The 25,918-nt window shown below is 36.2% G+C and overlaps 1 protein-coding gene across 5 annotated transcripts in view; it reads left to right on the forward strand.

The window, feature by feature from the left end:
• RAD18 (RAD18 E3 ubiquitin protein ligase) overlaps positions 1-25,918 on the forward strand; it is a 125,163-nt gene that overhangs the window by 47,495 nt on the left and 51,750 nt on the right. For all 5 annotated transcript variants that reach the window (XM_088134311.1, XM_088134309.1, XM_007425484.4 and 2 more), the window contains exons 8-10: positions 8,280-8,356; positions 10,587-10,647; positions 24,601-24,738. In XM_088134311.1, the coding sequence (XP_087990437.1) occupies positions 8,280-8,356; positions 10,587-10,647; positions 24,601-24,738 (276 nt within the window). The remainder of the gene's footprint in view (positions 1-8,279; positions 8,357-10,586; positions 10,648-24,600; positions 24,739-25,918) is intronic.

Here is a 25,918-nt window from a genome sequence, read left to right on the forward strand (position 1 = left end):
CCGTTGTTAAGGGTATAATAACAAAATCTTCTGCCCTTTCTTATACTAAAGAGAATCAAGGGAGGATTATTTTGAGTTTCTTTCTCCTATCTTCTCCATGGCTAAGTGGGTGTTTGCTTAATCATTCTTGCACTCCTTTTTTAAGGTTAGCATACTCCTCTACACATGGGTTGGCACTTCAGATAACTTACGTGTGATGCTCCCTGTGTATTGTGAAACTCACCTTTTGTTTCAATTGCTGCAGATGTCTCGTTGCCCTTATTCACATGTCTGGAAATATATTCAGGTGTCTTATTTTAGATCTTTTGTGTTTCTATCACTGGGGATACTATACTTCCTGCCTGCCAATTTCAAAAGATAGTAAATGGCTTACAATTAATTACATAAAATGAAAACATAGAAAATCAACAGCATAACCATAATAGCAGAAAGGCCTAGAAATGTCACCTTTTGGGCAACAAAATCTTCAAGCATCCCCAAATGCCTATTTGAAGAGCTCTGGTTTCACAGCACTTCAAAAGTAAAATAGGAAATGGGTACTCTGAAAAATGGGAATAGGTGGTTCCATAGTTATTCCATTAATATAAGATACACAGATAATAATTAAGCACACTTTAAAAGTGTGACAATTCTCTAAAGAGAACTTAGCAAGGGAATCTCTGACTCAGTTCTGACAAATACTTATCCCATTATAGCTAAAAGCAAAGAAATCCTTTTAGCTAAGGTTCAGTATGACTTGGTGTTACAATAGGAAAAATATGACCAAAGGGCACAGGTATTTGTCTGCAGCAAAAGGAGACACTTCACAATTAACCACTTATAACTGTGTTTAAGCTGTTTCCATTAGTCATAGCCGACAAGAGAAGAGTCTGTTCTATGTGATTTGATTTGTTAAAATTGTAGCAAGAGCTAGAGAAACATGATATGAACTCAAGAAGAGCTGTGCTGGATCAGACCAAAGGCCTAGCTATCCACAGAGGATAGATAGAGGCCTCTGGAAAGCAGGATATGAATGAAATAATACTTTCCTGCTTTAGTACCCTAGCAACCAGAATTGTAGATAGCATGTCGCTGATATGAATAGTATCCATTGTTAGGCTTATTCTCTATGACAAAGTCTCTCAACCGTAGCAACTTGGAGATGTGTGGGCTTCAACTCCCACAATTTCCCAGCCCAGTCACTTCTGGGAGTTGAAGTCCACACATCTTCAAGTTGCCAAGGTTGAGAAACGCTGCTTTATGAACTTATCTAAATCCTCTTCTAAGATTGTCTATGTTAATAGCTATCACTGCTTTACATTGTTTACTGTGAAAAAGTTGTTCCTCTGCGCTGAATCTATTTGGATACACTGGATAATTCTTGGTTCTATTGTTATGAGCAAGAAAAACCTTTTTTTAAATCCATGTGTAACTTTATAAGCTTTAATTATGAGGTCCACAAAACCATGGTTTCAGCCCAGTTCTTTAACCCAATGAAAGACTGGACTCGAGAAACTCATTTACTCATTTATTAAGGCACCTTTGTAATTGAGGACTCCTTCCCAAGAAGAGAGCCCCTAACAAAGGAAACATGCATCTTTTATACTTTTCAAAGACAGCGTTACCACCAGAGAGTACATGACTGGTCACATAGTTGAGCATGTGCACTTATCCCAAAATACCATTACACTTTTCCAAGCTATAGGTGCCCATGTCCATGAATCTTTCACATCTGCTTTCTCTGTTCTGTCTTTCCTCCTCTGAATTCCCCCTGGGCTTGACAACTATTTATGGTTATTTACCTATCTAATCAACATCTTCCCCTTCTGGTCAATTAGCAGACTTAAAACAGAGATTAATGACCCATTCTGTTGTGGAATGTGAGTCTAACAGTTTATTGCATGTCAAAGTGAGGACCACTCTGTTGTGGAATGCAAGTCTGCATGTCAAAGTGAGGACTGTAGGTCTAACAATTTATGACCTCAGCTTAATTTCAGTTTTTATTAATTAGCTCCACTTTTGCTGATATCATATATCTCCCCCTTTTTTCACTTTTTTTTTTTTTGCTGTTTTTACCTGTAATACCTGCTGTATTAATAAATATGATTTGGGAAAGAGTCCAACTTTAAACAATGATTCATGAAAAGAATGGTTCACATGTACTTCCTCGCACATTGCAATAATTGACAAGGTGTGTATGTGCCACATATTCATATAGGCTAGGCTCAAGCCCACTGTGTTGTGGACCTTTGTTATTCCTAGTATGTTGCTCCTGTCACTCTTACTCTGTAGTGACCACATATTGGGTCATGTGGAAGAGGATTCCCAAAGTGAATTAAGAAGCACTAAGCCTTAATCAGATGGTGAATATCTGTGAGCATATCCTGAAACACATAGAGAATCCTCTGTCATACTGTCTACGTGTGTGGATGGTAGGAAAATGTTTCTGCTGTGGATGGATAGACTGCGCAGCACCGTGAGTCCCTCGGTCCCACATAGAGGGGATAGTATGCTGCTGTAATGTTAATAGTATATACAAACCTGGAACAGGTAATATTAATGCAGCTGTAGTAATGTGTACATTTTGAAATGCAAGTGATTTTCATGATATTCTCATATCACACCCCTTTTAAAGTTACACAATAAAAGCTTTTCAGCTTTTTTTTTTTTTTTTGCTCAGGTTTCTGTAAATACAGAACTAGGATATATTTCAGATGAAACACTAACAGCTTATATACATGCCTAAATAAAAAGTGGCATATAGAATTCAATGTAGCCAAACCCAAGAATTTTGAAACGCAATATAGGGCATTCTGTGGATGCCAATTCCAGGAGTCTTAATGGGTTCAGTATAAGACTGAACTCACTGAATTTAAACTATAATCCTGTTCATACTTTCCTGAAAATAATTTTCACTGTACTCAATGGAGCTTTTGAATAGGATGTTTATAAATTCTTGGATCCTACTCTTGCCGTTCATCCTCCTCTTGCATTATGCATAAATTCAACAAATGAAACTTCCTGACAAGAAGCAAAAGTGAAAGTCTTAAGTGTTGCATACCAGTTTTCTGCTTAAGGCTGTAATACTAAAGGAGGGGACTAAGAAATGTTTTGGAGAAGGCAGAAAAGAGAATAAAGAGGAAAATCAAATGGAAGAGAAAATGGTAAAACATCTTTGCTCTCTTTTTCTTTCTGCTGCACTAAAGAGTAGGAAATGCCTTCTTTCCTAGCTAGAGAACAACCAAGAAGAACAAACCAAGAACAAACCAAGAGTTGACAACCAAGCTATACTGTCCTGTCCTGTCTCCAGGCTTTAGGAGACTGAGAATGAGTGCAGGGAACTGCTTGTATGTACCCGTGAGAGAGTTCAATGGACCATGGACAATGTCTTTTTCATAAGGACTTTGAGAAAACTTTACCTTCAGTAAGTTGTTAGGCTGGTTCTAATTAGTCCACTAACTAAGTTAGCAGATCATTGCTATGAAGAAGAGCTGCTGCACATCTCACTGGCATTTGGAAGCCTTCTGCTTTTCTTCCCAAAGCACCAGCCAGGGAAGGGGGTTCGCCCAGACTATCCCTCCCATCTGTTGGGGAATCAATGGGATCCCATACCACTGAACTCCAGCAGAACAACATAGCTACTTCTAGTTGTATAGTAGCAGCTGTAGTATGCAACTAGCATACAACTTTTATAAGGTTAGGGAAGGAAGAAAGCCTTCTACTCTCAGGCTTTGTTCTTATACATGTTTCACACAATGGAGAAATGGTTAGTGAAGATGACAGAAGTTGCTGAGATGGCAAAATGGACTTACTTGATTAGAAAAAAAGACAACTACATTTAGGAGTGACTGGAAACCCTTTTGGGAGTTTTTGCTGAAAATAGAAAAAATGAATTTGTGATTTATGGGTTTGATGATTAAAAAGGGTAGAATATGAAAAGAAGGGAGCCATAATACAACCTTATAGAGAGAGGATAAAATATGTGTTTATAACTGCTGTAAAGAAAATAGGAAGCCATTTCCTTATACCTCTTTACCTTTTTCTTTCTTTCTGTCTTTTTCTTTCATTTTTTCTATTATCACTTTACTTGCTTTTTTCTTAAATTTGTATTGTTTTTACTTTGTAAAAAACTTATTCAATAAAAATTAATTTAAAAAAACCCTCTTAGGCTTGTTCGCATAACACCAAACCATAGGTAAGTATTATGTCTGATCCAGATCACTGTTTCTGTGCAAAAGAAGCCTAAAATAAACAATAACATTATAATAGAAGAACACAGTCTTATAATGCCAGAAAATTAATGTGTGTGTGTGTATGTGAAACACATAGAGTATGCATGTATAAATGCTCATCATAACCTGTCCCCTCCATGTGTTGATAAAATTCTGGGGACCCTATGCAGACAAACATTACCAAAAATGTTCTCATGTTTAATTTTTAAAATTATTATAATTATTTATTATCTGTGTGTCATAGCTCAACATTGCAATTTGATAATATCCGTGTAAAACAGAGGATTAAATTGGAAAAAAAATATTTGCCATAAATTCTCATCTAATAAGCTTGAAATTAAAGGGGGATCCGGAATCTGACCTTTCAAGCTTAAATTCCACTTGCTCTTCATTGGGGCGTGTTGACTTTCTATGACAGCTTTTATGTACTGCACTTATCCTGAGATCAGATTGGTGAAATAGCTGTTTTACTGGGATACCTCGGCTGTTGCCATGTTCCACAGGCAACCAAATGTGAACCTATGTTTGTAAGTTTGGTTGCTAAGGGTCCCATGAAAAGATGGAGTGTCAGCATGATGGTAAGGATAAGCCTGGCATGGTTTTTAGTACTCCCAGCTTCCTCATGACACATTGAAAGAAATTCATGACATTTTCTTTTTTTTACTTAGGCAGCTATGAATAACTAGTGTGAAAGTTTATCTCATCTTTACTGTTTCTGAGTATTGTAATCTAGAACAAATTAATCATCTTTGCCAAGTATTTTGTGATTCATTGCTTATATTTGGTAAATCAATAAAAGAATTGTGGTATTATTAGCCTCCAATCCAGATGAGTTGTATAAACAGGACTTGCAGTTTATCTGTGATTTTATCATGTATTCCATTGATTGTTTCTTGCTTATTGGCCTCCATATTGACTATGCTAGTTAATGTTGTATGATAGGATCATAAAAGTAACAGATGGCCATAAACTTAGTGGTTGTGGTTGCCCAGTCAGTGCTTGCCTAGAGGACTGGTTCCTACCCAGTCCACAGCTCACAAATCCCTTGCAAATGAAATACAAATTGTTGGCAACTAAATCCTCTTTGTCTCTTTTTCGATGACACTTTCAGGATTTCGTCTTTCCATAGTTAATATACAATACCATAATTGTCCTTGAGGAAACTTGTTATTGTGAAATATTTCCATCCATGCAAATCATTCAAGGAACTATCTGTTCTGTACAAAATACTACAGTCAGGCAGACTGGATTTTCAGGTGGCCACTCTAGCAACTTTTATAATGCAGGAACCAAAGGATATGAGAAGCTTGTTATCTTAGTAATATGCTTAAATATTTTTAAGCTGCCTTTTAGGGCAAGCCTTCCCAAAGTAGTCTACAATAAAGGTGAAACTACAAAATATAATAATACAGTAATAAATATACAAATAATGATAACATTGTAATTGATAATTAAAATGAGACAGCATTAAGTCCACAGTGATCATAATGTAGTCCTAATTCAGTCACTGGCTCTGGTAAACAGTTGCGTCTTTAGGATTGACATGAAAGCCTATGTTGATGAAATGTGATAGACATCCATTCGAACAGAGTTCTACAACTAAGTGGCCAGTGAAAAAGAGGCTCCTAATTGCTCTTAGCAGTGGACGCACATATAAAACCTTTGATACTGATCTCAGTGTGAGCAGGTTGGTACAGATGAAGGCAGGCTTCAGAGTCACTTTGACAACCAGTATAATTAGTATAATATAGGTGTTTCATGACCTGACTTGCTATTAATTGGCAACGTGTCATTAAGATTCCAAATTGTGTTTAGAGGCAATCAAGTGTACAGGATGGAATTGAGCCTAGATGTGGTCAAACCATGAATAATTGAAGCAAAGTTCTTCCTTTTATGGCAGAATTAGAATTGATGTAACCCTCTAGATTGAAAAAAAAAATTGATCACTGTAGCCACTTTAGCTAATTAATTAGTTAAAAGTCTAATTCCCAGACTTAATAGGAGTACACCCTATTTGGGAATGGTTACAAGTCCTCTTTGAGGATAGTCTGTTTTCCTATACATAGGTATCTCTGATTTAAATGTTGCTCGTTCACCCTCATCTATCTCAGAGTCACTTCCAGATACTAGCTCAGTGTAGTCTACCAGGATGAATAGTTGGAAATGAAAGGTAAGGCTGAAAGTCATCCACATATTGATGAGACCTAATTATTAGGTCTGGATTTCTGGATTATTGTCCTTAGCTATCCATGCTAATATTAAAAATCCATAACCTTGTACTACCCCTCTGTCATAACAACCTAAATCAGGACTTCCCTAGCACTGGTTTCTGGAATGGGTTTTCCAGGAAGTTTTGAAACTGCCCAGACTTGCCGGGAGTTGGGCAGTATATAACTTTAATTATTATTGTTGGTCACACAGTCAGCCAGATGTTTAGACTGGATTTGGCATTTTTATCCACCTATTGAGTCCTTGCCAAGGACCTGGGATAGGCAGATGTTGTTGTTTGATGGTGTTAAAGGTTTTGTCGCAGGATATAAGCTGTTCCAAGTAAAGTTGCCTTTTGTGATTGACTGATGGTAATTTTGTCAATGTCGATGGCGTTCAAGTGGTGCTCTAGATGTTTTGGGATTGCCTATAACTATTGGTACTACCTTTGCTTTCTTTTGCCATAGTCATTCTACTTCTATTTGCAGGTCTTTATGTTTTGTGATTTTCTCCAGTTCTTTCTCTTTGATTCTGCTGTCTCCAGGTATTGCAACGTTCACTACCCAGACTTTTTTGTCTTTTTTGTCAACAATTGTTAAGTCTGGGGTGTTGTTATTAATAATAATATACTTATATAATATAATTGTATAATAATAATAATAATAATAATAATAATAATAATAATAATACCACCATGTTGATTCTAAAAGCTCCTAATAGCTCGAGGAGAACTAATAGGAGATAAGTTACAAAAGGGATGGCCAGTAGTTCTGAATACCACTTCTTGTGGAATGCACTGTTTTGCTCCTGTAATACTGGTGGGATTCCTCTAGGCATTGTTACATTTGGATCTGAAACCAAATGTAAAGAATCAGCATTGTCCCAACATAGCCTGAGAGGTAAACATTCTCCAATACTTTGAAAGAATATGGGAGCAAATATTGTGAATCTCACATTATTTGCCTAGTCATTAAAAATAACAGGTACTCAGCTACTCCTCAGAATATTAATTGTTGATAAGGTCCATGTCATCCATCAAGCCCTGACACATTTCAGAAGGATCAAAGGAATGAATGGTGTATGTCAAGCTTCCAAGCAGTTTGTCCAAATATTCAAGCTGTACAGACTGAAAAATACTTCTGATAGTATGTCTAGACTGTATGTACTGATGTATATCAATTTGATCACAGTAGCCAAGAAATTAAAAGTGTTTAGAGAAAAGTTGGTACTCTACAAAGCAGGTGCTGGTAATATTCACAGCTCTCTCAGCATGTTTCAGTACTCAAGTCTCTTAGTCCTTGAGCTTTCTCTGGCTGCTGATAGTCTTGGAGATAAATAGTTTTGGAGATCTGTCTGTCTGTCTGTCTGTCTATCTTCTGGACTATCATTCCCTTTTGCTTTTGGATCTCCTAAATAAGTTTATATATTGATTCTGGGAGAAAGGTTTAAAGCTCAGAAGCATCACCCATCAAGGATTTGCTGAGAAATCTCTCAGTTCAATTACAGTGATTTCCTAATAATTTTAATAATTTTTAATTTTTAATTATTTAATTAATAATCTTTCCTAATAATTACTGAACTTACCTCTTTCACCAGTTTCCACTGAACCAGTTTTTCCTCCATTAGTTAGATACTACTTTTACCTTACAAGATAAGTTACATCTCTTCGGTTTTTAACTCCATTCACATATGGTAAAAAAAAAAAGTTTCATTTGTAATGCATTTTTTCACACACCAATTTCATCTTTTACACGCCAACTGAAAAGATTGAAAGTGCTCTGCAAAACATTTTATTCTTGGATATAATCACAGTTCCTGTAGTGTTAGATTGCTATTAATGGTGTTTGTTTATTCTAACAGTTGCTGAAATAGTAAAAGAACTGGAAAATATTGAAAAGATTCAAGCACAACTTGATTCCAGTAAGCCCAAAGAAGATGTAAGTTAATAACCTTTAATTTAAGTCCTAGTAAAGATAAAATTAATTACTTTATTCCATCTGTTAGAAAACCATGGTGGGCTTTTTTGCATAACGGTGCTAAATTAGTAGATACATGTGGGTAGATATGTGTGGATAATCTTGATGCCAAATCTGACCAAGCTCTTCAGCATGTGATAGTAATAGTTTTGTGAACAGAAGTATGTCCTGTTGAGCTCAGGCTTGAGTGAAGATTGCATTTGGGGTCTCTTTTATCAAGCTGAAGATGTGTGCCTTCTGAACAAGAACCATGTCACTTCTGATGTGCCTATGCTGCAGTCAGTAGATAGATACTTATTAGTGAAGACACATGTCCCTTTTGCTTGAGATACAGTGACTGTGCCTGTGTTTTCTGTTCATATGCTTGCTGAATCATCCCCCCACCAAAAGTTGACTTTTGAAATGTCACTGCAAAGGCTTAGTAAATGTGCATTGTATGCCCATCCTTAAAGTTTATCTTGGTGGGAAATAATGTCAAAAGCCATCCAATATTGAACTGCGTGCTAGAAAAACTGCTGCCATCTATTTAATTGCTACTACCAAATTAAAAGTCTGAGTTTCTTTGTTTTTCATTTAAAGCATTAAATGAAATGTTCTGCCCATTTACCACAGAGTTTAGATTGTGCAAAATAATAAAACCATTTGTCTAAAACATAAAACACAAAACAGCAGGAAATAAAATAGCAAAGAAACATATATATGTTTTCACCAAGTACCAAACTGCTGATGATTTCATTGATCTGCTGATGGAGATACCAGTTGCAGTCTGAAAAAAATCCATATTACATGGCAAGGGAGTTTAGAAACTTAACAAACAAACAAACAAATGCTAATGATATATATATAGAGAGAGACATATCAATCTTTTATAGCCGAAATGGGTAACTTAGTCCCCTCTAAACTCGCTGCCTAATTTGATTTTATAAAATATGATGATGATAAAGATAATGAAGATGAATCTAGCATAATGCAAAGTGAAACACCACCAATTTGCATTTTGCTTGGACCTCACATCAGGATGGTAGAATAACTGGAGGATTAAGTTCACTTTTTGTAAATAGGTATTTTGTGACTGGTCTGACCCCACCATCCCCACCTCTCCATGGCAGATATTTTCTGAATAAGCAAGTTTTGAACTTTGTGAGCCCCTTTGTGAGTGCACTTAAAAACATGCACTCAACTTTCCAAATGTGCCCCTGGCCAAAATGATTCACTACTGCTGTCTTGTAGGTAGCTATATATAGTCTATAGCTATTGGGGCACAGTGCATCCCTAGCAGGTCAGTTTCCACTTCCCCTCTTGCAATCCCTTTTATACTCTTTAAATCTGCAGTACTGTATTAGGAATTTGCATATTGATCCTGTGTCAAGAACCATGACTTTTGCACAATCTATGACCCACTGAAAATTTTTTGGTGAGATAATGTTATCAGAGAAGATGGAGCATGATTTTTCAGCTCTTTTTAATATAATTTGGGGGACTTAAATGTCGAAACGAGACTGCTGTAGCTGTCAGAGATCTTGTATTCCTATGTATCCTTTTTAAGGAAAAAAGTGTGGTCATTTTGCCACTGAATTTTGGCCGCTGATCTCAAGATGCTTCAAAAGCCTTGAATAGGGTGTTTTATTGGCTGCATCTGCTGTTACTGCTTTAGAAAGAAAAGGGAAAATCCTGTGGAACCCACCAACTAGACTTTGTTCACATTCAACACTCAACTGCGGTGAAACCTATAGTGGAAGGATCAGGTCATTTTCACTAGCATAGATTGTTTTTCTCCTTCTGAAATAATAGTCAGAAGATTCTGTAAAAAGTTTTCCTCACAGGCATAAATACACATTTCAGTGTATGGTTTTCCTGTTCCAAAGGCATCTCAAATCACTTTGAGATTATGTAGCAGAAGGCTTTGGGGCTTTTCTCATAATAATAACAGGGTATGTGTTACCAACTTTCCATGAATTTTTTTTTAAAAAAGACCTATCCTTAAATAAGCCTCTAAAAATTAAATGGAACCAGACGGTTGGGAAAGAAAGAATGCTAAAAGCAATGTTGATGGGCAGGAGAGAAAGGCTAGAGAGAGGAAAAGAAAAGTATTTTTGGATTCAAGATAATTATGTCTTAAAATCTTTCGGCTGCAGCTTTAGATCTTTCATCTATTAGTCATTTAAAAATAATGTTTGTGCTACTGTTACAGGGCATGACATTTACAAAGCACCAGACAGAGAATGAAATAGATGAAATTCATAGAGATTATCGTAAGTAACAAAATTATTTCATTTGCATTTAAAAAGAAACTCATATGGTCTTAGGAAATGTACATATTAAAAATGAACTTGTATTAAAATACAAACCTTCCTTTTTTCTCCATATTATTTTTTTTAATGCAAGATTTCAGGTAAACTGCCATTGGGAATCAAAATTCTCATGTCTTCCCTTCTGTTTGTGGTCTCTGGCAAATTTCAGGAGGCAAAGACGTTTATCTATCTTTGATTGCCAAGTATGTGAATGGGATGACATTTTTACCTTGGAATTTCTTTCTTAATAGGCTTACAACCTGTAAGGCTAGCTTGCAGATCTGGTTTAGAAGTCAAGCACATAGTTTGTTTGGATCTATTTCATGACTATGGTATAGGAGAAATAACTTAATAGATTTGGGGTATATGGAAAAAGGGGGTCTGTGTGGCCTTAATCATAGAATACAAAATCATTGATTTACTTTGTATCTGAAGAGAACCAGTGTCTTAAATATTAACCAACAAGTGCATAGTTCAGTTATAAGTTTATGAAATAATTGAATTTGCACATCAAAATGCATTAATGCATACATGGTTACAGGTAATCCTCATTTAGCGACTGCATCATTTAGCAACCATTTGCAGTTACGACAGTGATCAAAAAGTAACTTTGCAACCAATCCTCACATTAAGGTCTGTAAAGCAAAGGAAAGCTGAAGTAAGATCATAAGCAGAGTCATGGTTTCACTTAGTGACCACTTCACTTAATAACCAAGTTGCGGGTCCCAATTATACAAGGACCACCTGTATAATCAAACTTAGAATTGAAACATTTTCAGCTGCTATCTGACTGGGCTGATATAAAATTCCACTGTACCCATTTCCTGTAATTAAAAATTCATGTAGGAGAGTAGCCCAATATTTGACCTACTATCAAAGCTTGCTTTACAGTATCCAGTCAACATATATTTTATTGAGCTCTTAGGTTTTGTCAGTACTTTTGATTTTAAATTTGTAAAATTAGTACTGTGATATCTGCTTCTATGTATAACATGAGGAAGCCAGGTTTCGAAAAAGTACATATAAAGTGGATCTTGGAATTGTACTGACAATCTGAACATGAGTCAGCAGTGTGACATGTCTGTATATAAGCCGTTTTAGATGCATCAATAAAGTATTGTTTTAAAATCACAGGAAATAATAGTTTTATTCTATTTTGCATTTGTTAGACCTAACCTCAAGTCTTGTGTCCAGTTCTGGGCACCACACTTTAACAATGATTCATCAGGCAAACTGGAATGAGTTCATAGAAGAGCAATGAGTAGGGGTGTGCAAAATGTTTTCATTTCAAATATTTTGAGCACCAAATGTCATAAAACATCCTTCTCTGAGTCAAAAGCTGTCCTTTGAGAACAAAATAGGCTGCCTCAAGCATTTGGAAGCTTTTTGAGCTTGTGACAAAGTTCTGAACTGGGGGTGCCTCTGTTTTGAGCTCAAAAGCTTCCCCAAAATGCCTGGAATTACCCATTTTGCACTCAGAACAGCCTGTTTTGCACTTAAGAGAGGATGCTTCATGAAATTCCAAGGTTGAAACAGTTCAAAGCAAGCATTTTATACATCCCTAGTGAAGTGGATGATTGAGGATTAAACATTAAGTTGTATGAAGGAAGTGGGTGTGTTTAACACTGAGAAGTCTGAGGAGAGAAAGGATAGCACTGAAAAAATATCACACAGAAGAAGCTCAAGGTCAATTCTCTATTATTTCAAACGGATGGATCTGGAATAAAGGGTTTATGTTACAAGAAGATAAATTCCACTTGAATGTTAGGAAAAGTTTCCTGCCAAAAAGAATAGTTTGGCAGTGGAACCAATTACCCAGAGGTGTGGCAGGCTCCGCTATCTCTGAAGTTTTTAATTTAGTTGTATTGCATTAATAAAACTCTAAAACAATGAGAAAACAATCCAAAATGCAAAAAAAAAAAAAAAATGAGGAAGAGGAAGGAGGAGGAGGAGGTAAAAGTGCACTCCAAAATTACACTTCCAACTGCTGGTGCATTGTACTAAAAGGGTGCAGATTGGTACATTAAGCATCCCAGAAGCTTGTCTATCTTACATCACCAGACATCATCCCAGACTTAAAAAAAAAAAGAGGGAAAACTTGACTTCACAGAGTTATCAGACATATTTCAGAGGCTATAAATCAACCAAACATGGCTTAGAGCAGGAAAAATTTCCTCACCCCCGATGTTGGCACTGAGATTCAAATAATGACCTACGTTTGATATAAAGGATATTAAAGTAAGCCAGATGAATGGATTTTATTAATTTTGGATTATCAGTCTTCATAAATATATTCTTACAAATAGCGTTTATATGGGACAAAAAGATTGAGCTTCTCATAAGAACACTCGGGAAGTACAAAAGCAAAGGTATAGCAAAGTCTAAATCTGCTTGCTAGTCCAAGTTTAGATAGTAATGGAGTTTCCAAAATTCCAATAATTTCAAATGATTCCCACCTGTACTCTTCTCTCAGATGCTGCTGCAATAAATGGGGATATATAGTGATGCATGGTGTATGCATTCTTCTTTATTTAGCATCTCTGTGTCTAAATCTATTTCATTAATAATTTTTGCCTTCAATTATGAATTATATTTATTCTCCAACATTTTGAATTTGATAGGCTGATGGTTCATCATTACTGTCTTTCCATGTCTTTCCATGTGAAGTTCTCCCCCTTCTTCAGGCTCTGGAAATAATATTAGTTCTGAAAATAAAAATGCTTTACCTTTGGCTTGTATTTTACAGTAGGCATTTGAGGAATAAGGAATCATCTTTTCCTTGATTTATGGTCTAGTTTTGAAGAGTTAATACATAGCTATATTTTGTGTATTTAAAACATACTTTTTGTTGGAGTAAGATCGCTGTCAAAAGGGTGTGTGTGTATGTGTGTAACAAACACACACTCTGGTTTATCTTCTAAGAAAATAATAAAAATGATAACACCTTAACACCTTCTGATGGGGTAAGATAAGGATAAACACTGTGTAAATCCAATGCCATCCTTTTGAAATACAGATTTATGATAGTTTCCTCCATGACAATTATAGCCTAGAATAAGTCTACTTTCCTTTCTGTTGGTTCATCTTCATGAATAATAACTTTAACTCGGAACAACCTTGAAAAGTCAGTTGAAATGTCTGAACTTTCGTGTCTATGATTAAGATTCTCTTTTGAAAGGAAAAAGAGAGATTTAAGTCAAACGGCATTTAGCTAAAGCATTTCCAAGTGTCTCTTATATGAGGCTCTTCCCTCTTCTCCCACCTCTTTACAATCCTTCTGATAAGTGGCAATAATGCAGTAAAACAGATATTTGATTTATGTGTGCCTAGTCAAGCATTACTAAGTTTTCTATTTTTGTTCTGGCAAAATAAAGTTTTGATACACCAGCTATTATTTTTCTCCTTCTTTCCTCAACTTCTCACTACAAGTCTACCAGCTCTGTCTTCCTACTTGCCTGCCCATCAGCTCCCCTTTTTGTGTGGAAAGGTTTCTGTCTGTGTGAAAAGTATGTTATCTCTTCTTCCAGTTTATCAGCTAAAACAACAGCATGCTTGTCCTAACTGGATGTTTAACAGCACCCAGTTATTGGATACTGTTACAATATAACTCTCCATGTATTAGGTATTTTACCATGTTAACATTTATAATATGATAGCAACTTTATAGTAGTTATTCTTACTTTGTTCAGTAGATTTATATATAATCTTTTCTTTAGAAGCTTAAGGCAGTGTATACATTTTTCATTTTATCCTCACAAGAAAAGTTGTTTGTAGTAGGCTAAGCTGAGAAATAGTAACTGGCCCAAAGTCACCCAAGTGAGCTTCTGTGGTTGAGGATAGACTTCAACACGGGTCTCACTTGTTGAAGGAACCAGACAGCAACAATCTAATGGGCCATTGTGCCAGATGTGTAATATTGCCAGAAAGCAATTGTTAGAAGGTTGGGACGTGTAGACATTTTTATATATTAAGACATTTAGAGATATTTTTATATATTAAGACATTTAGATGTTTAAACATGTGTCTTTATATATTGTATAACATGAAGTAAAAGCAGGCCCAAGTAAAAGCAGAATGCCAATATTCCCTTTCCTGTATGTATGGTTGAGCTCACTTTAGATTATCAAAACGTTGCATTCTTGAGGATGTGACCCTCAACACTTCTCAAAATCTCAAGGATGTGTTAATTGCTCTCATGGTTTGTCTCTTCCTGGCTGGAAAGATGGCAATTCATGTAAGTAGATAAACTGTCTTGACCTGATAGTCTTTTCTTGTTCAGATGACCCCTCACAAAGAAAGATAAGCAGTCCTGACCTTGTTTCTTAGGGATGTAAATCAGGACAACACCTGGTGGACAATCAGAGTGATAAAGGATAGTTTACATATGGCTGTTAACACTCAAGGTGATAGAAATTAGTTTACATACAGAAAGGAAGAACCTTATACAACATCAGAGAAAGGGGTCCTGGGTAAGGGGAGGAGTATGGATCAAGGTAATTGGTTTTGATTGGATCAGAAAGGTCATGACATCTTAACGTGGGTTTGAATGTAACAGAAGGTATATAATGTACTGTTGGGAGGGGGCCCAGCGCGGCCACCCACCTAACTGCTTGCTGTCATTGCTTCTGCTCTTGGGTGAAGAATAAATTTCCTAACTTCATGCAATTTGTCAGTGTCTTTACTCCCGGCTCAGAAACGGACCTGGTAAGATAACTTTTTCTTCCAACACACTTAAGCAGAGAAGTTCCCTTTGATTCTCTCTCCTAATTTTCTGTTATTTCCTTGTCAGTATTCACTTATCATTTTATGACTACTAATCTTTTGGAAATTTTTAAGGGGAGTAAAGTTCTTCCAAAATAATTTTTCTACTTCTGCAAATTTATTGATACCTTCTTTCTCAGTGGTTCTAGGAATCCTTAATGGCTACAATCCTGTTGTCATCCACAAAGTAAGTTTTCTTTACAGAGAGAAAGGTTGTGCCTTTATACTTCAAGTGGTATGTATGTCCATACATTGGACATAATGTATGATCTCCACTGGGCTCCCTTGCTTACTTTCTTTTTGCTCCCTTTTCAGATGCATCCATGAAGAGGACATTTTAGATCAGGATCTGAAATTAATTTTAGATTAGGATCTGAAGTTTGCAATTTATGGCTGCAAACCATAAATTGTCATTTGTCTTAATGATAATAAGTGAAAACAAGCCAGGTTAATACAGTATGGCTTGTTTCAAATTCCTTATAGTTATTCTAGGGTGGTCAGGGATGGAAGTAAGTGAGCAACTAGAAAACTACCCTTTACATTATAACCAGTTAGTCCTTTCATTTTAGTAATCACTGTGACTGCATTAATAGAAGTGTGCTTAGAAATTACCCTAAGTGAAACTCATCTTAAAATAGAGGATTTTCTGAATGGTTTAAGAGAAGAGTATGTAAATATGTTTTAAAAATATATAAAACATTAACTTTTAAACAAGATATTTTATTTCCTTATATTTTGATTCATAGTGAGTTTATTGCTTTCAGGTTTCATCACGAATTAGAAAAACAGAAACCTTGCTTTTATATTTAGAGTAGCATTGTGCTTACTGCAATAATTGTTAAACTTGTGGGTATAATTTGTAAAGTACAGCTTCAATTGTATACTCAACATAATCTGAAAGAGTGACAATTATGCAGAGGATGTCCCTCCTGGATGACATCTGTAAACTCCAATTCATCTTCTTTCTTTTTTGTATGAATTGGGAACAACTGCAGGTAGTTAGTAGTTACTCATATGAACAGAAGGTAAAACTGAGATGTTTGTAGAACTTTAACACTTACATTGCTTTGAAATTGCTTATTTTTGTTTGTATTGAAGGTCAAAGGATCTGAAGTTGCAGAGCTATTTCTGCAACAGAAGTTTCTGTTTAAATCACTGGAACTGTTGACTTTAACGCCCAGTATTACTGAGTCCTTAACTCAGATTTTCTTGTTCTTGGCTTCTAAAGAGACTGAGTATTATAATACTAGTAACGCCTTTTTGGAATTTTTCATAAGTCCTCATATTTGCTTCTGTGGTGTCCTTTCAGAATTAAATGGGCAAGTAGATGACATTTCTTTTATCTGTCATTTTTAAAAGTTTAGCAGAATAGCCAAGAATTTCTACTCTTCCTTTTCTGAAATATTCCTCCAGCAAGGGAAGAGTAGAAATATTCTTCTGGAATTTTGAACACAAGAATAAACATATCTCTGTGTGTGTGTGTGTGTGTGTGTGTGTGTGTGTGAAATGCTATAATTTTGAATGAAAAGTTAATGTTTCAACATATCATCATGTGGGCCAGGTCCAGTTTTAATCCTTGGCATGTCAAGTTAAAATGTGAATCAGATGATGGAAAATAGCGCTGCCTAAGGAACAGAAATCCTAGTCTGAGCTTCAGTCAGAGTAGACAAAATAATTCCCTGGATTATCTAGCCCAATACTGTCTAGTCTGATTGGCAAATCAATGCACCTTCAAAACCACAAAGGGAAATGACAACTTCTGAGTCAAAATTTGTATCTGGACTCTGATTTGATTTCTGAGAGCTTCTCAGTACTCAGAGAAAAATTATGCTGTTTCTGAACTTAAATCTGACTTTTGCAATCAGCACCCATCTCTAATGAGTGCTATACCACAATTAAATTGAGGGTGGTCAAACTTTTTCATCCTGGAAAATCTTTCAGCCAAATGAAGCTTCTGGTTATGTGGTTTTACTTCACTACTGTGAAATTCATACCTGAATCTTTAAGTGTCCAGTATGAGATCAGATCCTTTGAGAATAGAAATACTGTCTGTGGTTTATGAACCAATCCCTATTCTGTTAAGCCATTGGACCAGTAAGTCTAAAAAGGACACATGGGTAATATAATTAATAGCAATGTAGTGATTTGAGAACTAAGAGAATAAGAAATTCATTACTAACTTTGAAACTACTTGAGGTTAACTTGAACACAAGCTTGTTATTAGCTGGAATATGTGAGGGGAGGAAGAGACCATATATGTTGCTCTGAATTTCCTGGATGCAGTATACTGATGTAGTAATGACAGTAATAGAGATAGGGTTTACTCTCCTGGGTTCATACACAATGTAGTTTGGATGTTTCTATTTTGAAATACTTACTTGTTTCCCCAATCAATATCACTTCCCCCTTCTCCCAAAGCTGGCAATATAAGGTAGCTGAAGGCTGAAAATAATACGGGAATTCCTGGTGCTATTTAACTGCACAAATGCTGTTACTTGGCTGAGAATACAGTAGTCCATTTATTAATATGGGCTGTGTTTAGGTGGTTGTAACTTCCCTGCTGAAACCCTACATTGACTTCCACTGTGTTTTTGAGTACATTTCAAAATACAGGTAATTTAAAGTCCTGAACAATTTAGGATGAAGGTAATTGAAGGACTCTTTTCTCCCACTGAGATCTTCTTTGGAGGCCCTCTTGTATGTCCCAAGATGTATTGTTTTATTGCCTGCCTTTTTTATTCTTAGATGTAAATACATGAAATAAAGTAATATAAATAATAAAATATGTGTAAGTTAGTGCTAGAACAAATTGGGAAACTGCACTAAACTCTGGAATTCTGTTCCAAGGGAGACCCATCTGATTTCCTAACCAACAACCTATCAGAAGTTCATTACTACTTTCCTATTTTTAATATGTCAGATAATTTTATTTTTCTAACATAGATTTTTTGTTCTTTCTCCTTTCTTCCTTCCTATCTGCCTGTCTTCTGCCTTCCTGTAGGAATCTCAGCAGTTTTACGGTTTTACAAACCACTGAAATATCCACAATCCATTTAAAATAATAGAACCTTTAAAACATCAAAAATTCAAAAGTCCCAAAACCAGGCATAACATCCCAAATGCTCTCTGGAAGAGGTCTATTCTATTTTCAACTGCTTTTGGAAGGCAGCAAAGGCCAGAGGGTAACTAAGCTCCAGTGAGAGGCCATTCCAGAGATCTGGTACTGCTATAGAAGAGCAATGCTTCTGAGCCTTGGCCTCCCACATCTCCTCAAAGTAGGGATCCACCAGCTGTTTTTCTCAGCATGGGAGTTATAGGTTAAAACCAGCACTTTAAATTCTACCCAGAAGCCTATAGGAATAATGCTGGACAATACCCGGGCCACTGCATTTTGGACAACTAAAACACTCAAGTAGTCTTTAAAGGCAGCTGCACGTATAGTATGTTGCAGTAATCTAAATAAGAGGTGACAAAGGTGTGAGTCACTGTAGCAGGGTCCTCTTGTCCCAGATGTGGATGCAAATGGCACACCATATGAAGCTGGGCAAAGATTGCCCTGGTCATGGCTTCCACATGCTGTTCATGCAGAAGCTCTTCATGCAGGAGGACTCAACATTACAGACCTGTTCCTTCAGGGTTAGTACCCTGGATATCATGGTGAGTTCAGACTCAGACAAGGAAACCGATAATGAGCAGCCAGTTCCAGAGTTGCCAGACGAACCACTGGTGGTATCGAAGGATGCTGAGAGGTCTAAAAGGATTAGTACAGGCAGATATTCCTTCTAGATCTCAACAAAAGTCATCCTCTTGCTCAAAGCTGTCTCCATCCAGTGTCTAAGCTTTAACCTTGACTGACAAGTGACCAGGCAATTTGCTTCACCTAGATCACTCTGTAGTTGATTCCTCACCACCTTCTCAACAATCTTTGCTTGAAAAGGAAGGTTGGAGACTAGATAGTAGTTATACAATATAACATCCAGGGGTCCTGGGAGGGCCTCTTAAAAGAAGTACTGTAGTCCTTTAAAACTGTCAGCAACACCCTCCCTCAAGGAGGCATTAACAGTCTGCCAGAACCAGGGAATTACTTGAAGTTCCCAGGCTCCTTGTAGAAGCCAGGAGGGGAAAAGATCCAGGCCACAGGTGGCAGAGAATATCCTAGAAAGCATCTAGATTCTGCCCACATGGAGTCAAGACTTGATTGAGTCTGAACAACTTTCTCAGCAAAATGCTGTGTTAACTGATCACAGTGATCAGGAGCAAGATCTTACAATTGGCTCATTCCCAAAAGGGAATTGGCAACCCTACATAATACTACTGGATGATGGCTTGCTAATGGCATAAGAGAGAAGTAGTAAGAACATGTTTTTAGGAATTAGGGTCACATTTTTAACTCTTGCAAGCTGTCTAGAAGTCTGTGGAATATAGGTATGTTCTAATAAATAAACTTTGCATGCGTGATGATTAATCTGATAGTATTCTCAGCTAACCATTTTATTTGGTAGAATTACTGGTTAGGGTTCTTGTTTCTTGTTGTTGATGCTATATAGTCACAGGAAAGAAACACTGCACAACATTTCTTAATTTGGCATCCTCTGTTGGAAATATTTGCTGGGTGAGGACTGTTGAGTGAGGCTTCTGGGTGAGAACTGATGGTGGGTTAGACATCCCTGCAAGCGGGTCTCCAAGTGGGAATAGCACTGCGGTGGAATTGCCGGCCAGGAACCAGGTTCTGGCTGACAAGAATCTCTCCAGAGATAAGAAGAGATCGTTGGGATTGCCCACTTGCTCTCTGGAAGAGCTGTTCCTCCGAAAAGACCACAGGAATTGAGTTTCTTGTGGTCGATCGTAAGTTGAGCCGCTTGGGAGCCAAAGGATTACAATGCACCCTTAACTGCTGTGCAGCCTTAATGGAAATTTCACTGGCAAAAGCCTCACCTTCTTAAACACTTTATGACTTAATTACTTTACAACTAAAGAAAGATATTCTGAATGGTGGTGAAGTGCCTTCTTTTTGAAATTAAGAAGAAGAGGGAAAAAAGCACTATTTTAAAGGATTTTAATTTAAAAGTGAAAAGCTTAACAAGATTGTGATCCAAGAAAGATTTTAAATGGATAAAGGGGACAGTGATTTTAAAAAGCAGAAGGAATATTTTTTTGTGGTGAAAGTGCCTTTGAAAATATTAAAATTAATTAGACTAACAAACCAGACCTTTGTGGGAATGTTGATTGTTTATTTTTAAGGACAATAGGTAATTGGTGGATTTTTTAGATTCTACCATTTATGATTTTGTTAAATACACCTTCCTCTTTTTTTGATATCTAGTGTGTTTTGGTGAAATTTTAAAAAATAGAGGCTAGAAGAGATAATTATTTTACTCATTTTTCAAACCATTTTAAAAGGCGATTAGGAGAACCCAAAGACCAGGAATATTATTTTGACAGGATACCAGAAGAGGATCACATGCCTGCTAAGTCACCGTATGTACTTTTGAATGTTTCACTAATGGACAAGAAAGATAATTGCTAGGAAAGTTCTGGATTACCAAAGCCCCAGAAATTATTCACATAAATCTATTTTAATAATTCCTTTTTCATTTTCCTTCAATATCTAGTACAGTCTTGAAATGGAAATGTGTCTTGCTTTAAGTATGAAATAATAGACTTATTTATATATTAAAAGTATAGTTCCCTTTAGTAATATCCTATGTTTGACAAGATGTCTACAGCTCATAAATTCTTTTTGGTGGCAGAGAAGCTGAGAAATGAGGTGGGAAAAGCAGCAAGAAATTTAGATTTGTGCCCTGAAATGTTAAACAAGATGGACATGCTATTTCAATAAAGAAATATTGTAGATATATGAAATACATAGATTAAACTGCCTGTAAAATATTTCAGTGTAGACATTATTTATAGCAGCCTAGTAATTTGTTGCTTACTTCTTAATCCACATACCAGAAAGCTTTTAGGACTATCTGAATGACAAATTATCTACTCTATAAGAAATAAAAGTAACCCTCTCTTCTTTTTTTTATCTTAAAGTAGCAGAGAAAAGTGGTAGAGCTATGTCTGTTTCCATATCATGGTACAAATTTTTCTTTCCTCTGCTTTTTTCTTTGAGATTAAATATATGAAAAGAAGAATAATTTTCTGCATCATGTTTAAAAATAAAACATTGCTCAAGAAAAGTGTAGCAGAAGTGCTGCTGCAAGGCTAAAACTGGGAATGTTTAAAAATGTATAAAATGCATTTGCATTGAAATTTGCTTTGCACTGAAATTTGATCTGGTTTGACATGAGGCAGAATTCCTTACAGATAAAACTCCAAAGCCTGGATGATATCCTTCAAAAATCCTTCTCATCCATTAATGGCCACCATACTTTGAAATATTTTAGTATTCTGTTCTGAGGCCATAAAATGCAACAACTTTTTGAAACAGAATCTGGCTTTCTCAGTGTTTAGAAGAAAACCTGTTATTTGAGTGAAGAGTGGTAGGATCTGAAAAATGTAAAGCTGACTGATCGAATTTGTTCCTTTGGTCTAGGCATATTCCTAAAGACAGTGGGAGTTAGCATGCTGTCACAAGAGCTGTTTAGCTCTGCTGTACCTCTGGCCTTCTGTTGCCTTAGAACAGGGTTTCTCAACCTTGGCAAATTGAAGATGTGTGGACTTTAACTCCCCAGCCAGCAATTCTGGAAGTTGAAGTCCACACATCTTAAAATCACCAAGTTTGAGAAACAGTGCCCTAGAACCTGGCTGTTGATTTTTTTCTTTTAACAATGCCCTTAGATTAAAATATCATTTCAGACTTCTTGAAGGAAGGGCATACTATTAATTTACCGAACTAGATAAAAAACATAAAATGTGTTCAATAGCATCTTAAGAGGAAATCTGCTTTAGTCTCAATAAAGGATATAGACTGATGGAAAGCTTTATCAGGCTTGAAGTTAGAGACCATTGGTTCTATCTCCATGGTCAGATTCAGGACACTTCATAATGGTGCTTTATGGTGGTGCTTTTGTTGCCCCCACAAACAATAGGACTTTGCTCCTCACTTGAATATTTGAGGAAGTGAGGAAAACAAAAATCACTATTGTTCATCCAGGTTAAGTCTAGTCTATTATCAAGGTGTTGCCTTAGACATTGGTTCAGAATTTGGATGGATCAAAAGAAGAAATCAATTGTTGGCGGTGGGGGGGGGGAGACAATAGGATAAGATCAGCTGACAGAGTTTGGTAGTCTTTTGGAATTCTGTCCCTTGAAGTTTAATGTCATTGAGTTTAAGATGAAACATTGATCTCAAAAGGCAGTTTAGACTGGAACAAAACTCAGATTTAGAGGAGGGACAGTATGTGGTCTCTTACATGGTCTATTCACAGAGTATTGTAGAGAAGCAACTGGGTAAAATTTATTCCCTTGAATATTAAAGAATATTTCATAAGATTCTTTAATGTTTTTCTCTTATTATATAGTGCCTGAATGTGGGGGTTGATTAAAACCCAAAGAAATGATCTTGATTGGGATCTGAAGGCATGCATACCATCCAATTTTTTGTTCTTTGGCACAGCTGAAGAGTATATTTTCTGCTAAAATAAATATAATTATTTAGATTTATTTCAGTTTGGGAATCTATTAGGTGAAAAAACAGCAAGGAAAAAAAAAAGATAAAAGAAAACAGTTGGATGAACAGGGGAAGACTGATATATCTAGTACCCATCATCTGATTCTTTCCTACAAATGCTCTGCCCATCCGTGTATTATCTGTCTGTCTGTTTTATGGAGTTGTTGTACATAAATATAAAAAAAATAACCAAGTCCAATTTTATCTCAGTGCAGCTAATTTGCATTTAAACTGGCAATGCCAGATTTCTTCATCCTGATTATATACCACAACCTTATATTCAAAGTAACTGTAGTCTTGTCGAAGGCTTTCACGGCCGGCATACGATGGCTGGTGTGGGTCTTCCGGGCTGTATGGCCGTGGTCTTGAAGTCTTGTTTCCTAACGTTTCGCCAGCACCTGTGACCGGCATCTTCAGAGTTAGGTTACTGAGTGGCTGCTTGTTTTGGAGTCAGCATCTCTGTGTTTTCAAATAGGATTTTGTGTCCAGTGTGCTTGAGAGCATGTTCAGCCACTCAGTAACCCAACCCCACCCACACCCCCCCAGATCTCTATAAATACCCACAGAAGGGTCACTTCACCCTGGGCACAGAGAGAACTGCTCCTGTCTGTGCTCCTGCACTCTGAAGATGCCGGTCACAGGTGCTGTGCGAAACGTTAGGAAACAAGACTTCAAGAGCACGGCCATACAGCCCGGAAGACCCACACCAGCCAACCTAATTGTAGTCTCATTGGTGATTTATAGTCTTTGTAGTTTTAGAACTAGATTCCTGACCGGACTATACAAGATGCACGTTGAATGATTTGATGTAACATATTTTCTTAATGCTTGCTTTTTTGCATTCTTCAAGTTGGTAGACTTAAAACATAATAGCATCAGTGCATTATGTAATTAATGCATCCTAATTACCCATATAAATAGGAGGAATAGTTCTACTAAGTGACAGTGAGTGCAACTGTGGCCAGTCCAGGATGTAAATGAAATAGAAACAACTTGAAAAGTTGCATTAGTGAAAAGACATACGTATTAGAGAAAGTTGCAGATGATAACAAATGTTTGCCAAAAGACTGACAGAATAGAATAATATGTAGAACCTTACAATACCACAATGAGCAAATTTTGGCTAAGCAGCGTGTTCCTTGTTCTATGTGTCACTTGTACTATCCTGGCAAATGAACTGCTAAAATTACTGGCCAATAATACATATTTTAACCTGCTTCCCAGTTTAACTATGTTAACCATTTGTTATACATCAAAAAGAAAGGGTAAGTACTATTTGTTTACAACAACAATAACAAAATAGCTCCTGCCTCTTTGTCTGCTTTCTTGGTGATTTACCATAACCTAGTGATTATTGAAGTCTGGTTTATTTTCCAGTCAGAATTGTTAATTTCCTTTAATTTATTCTGAGGCTGAGTTTAAATGACTTAGTTTTCAATGAAAATGTACCAGAAATTTTAAGTAAAATCAGTAATTTGTTATGTATTTATGCATTTTGTGATGATCTTCTGTACACATATATTTTTATTTTTCAGGAAAGAAACACAAAGCTGAATTTCAGCTTTTAATTGACCAAATGAAAAAGCGAAAGAAAAATGCAAGTAAAGAAGAGATAAAGGAAGAAAGACCAGAGCAGAAAGAAGCAACCACTGAAAAAGTACCTATAGAAATTGGTATGCAGCGCTAATTATGATAAATTAATGTGTATAATTTCATTAATTAAACAAAAAATAGAACATATTAATTTCCATAAGACTTGATTTAGTGAACTTCTAAAACACTTGTCCAACTTTATTTTGTATATTTCTAGTTCTGTAAGATAGAATTGTATCCTACTGAAAGTGTGTTTATGAGTTGCTTGTTTACTCACTTGTTTACTAACAATCGTACTCTGAAATCGAACAAGGAACGGTAGGCATGTATTTTAATAAGGTGTTTAAAGTCATAAAGATGCACAGGTTGAACAATTATTTTCTACTATATTCTATGTTAAAGAAAGTCCACAGGAAAGGAAAGTGTATATCAAGAAATAAAAACAGTTTTTGGCTCCTGCATTTCTAATTCCTAATATTGCAATTATTTTTTCTGATGGTTTGAATTTCAGCTATCCAGCTGATTTCAACTTCTAACTTTTCCTTCTAGATAACCTATTTCTTGTCATAAGGAACATCAAGTGTGATTCAGTCCTTGTGTATGCATAACCAATTTGCCCTATTTCTTGTGCAAAATTCTAACAGCTGATTGTATCCATACTCATTAACGTTGCTCCCTGCCTGGGCGAGAAATGTTGAATATGGAGGCATGAGTTGGGGAGAACAACAATTGGATGAAAAAGAATGTGACTAAAAGGATTTAGAGCAAGATAAAATGATTAGGCTTGAATTGTGGAATATTTTGTATACATATGAAATTGCAGATTGGTTGCTCATTGTAAGAGAGATACAATGGAACTAAAGAATGTGTGAGAATAAATAGAATGCTAACTGAATGGTGCAACACTGAGTCAGGAGTAAGAAAGGATGTGAAGTGGTTTGGTCATACACAGATAATGAATGAAGATCAAATCACAAAACAAACGCATGAAGGAAAATTGGTTGAGAGGGAGATGAATACTGAGAAAGTCAGTTAGATGTAGTTGATTAGATCCTTCAGACAAAAAACAAAAGTCTAAAGAACAAGAATCATTGTACGAATCAGTATATAAATGTGGTGCAAGCAAGGATGGTTAGCAAGGAAATGAAGTATGAGGTGATAATAGTGAATTATGTTGGTATAAATTAGATTTAGTGAGATTTCCATTTTCTTCTTGTTTTCTGTGTCAGATTTCTTTTGCTTAATACTCTTTTTGTGAAC

The sequence above is a fragment of the Python bivittatus genome, unplaced genomic scaffold (genome assembly GCF_059951505.1).
Source record: "Python bivittatus isolate LINGU-HERP-01145 unplaced genomic scaffold, Pbiv_v1 ctg000080_np1212, whole genome shotgun sequence".
Taxonomy (NCBI): Eukaryota; Metazoa; Chordata; class Lepidosauria; order Squamata; family Pythonidae; genus Python; species Python bivittatus.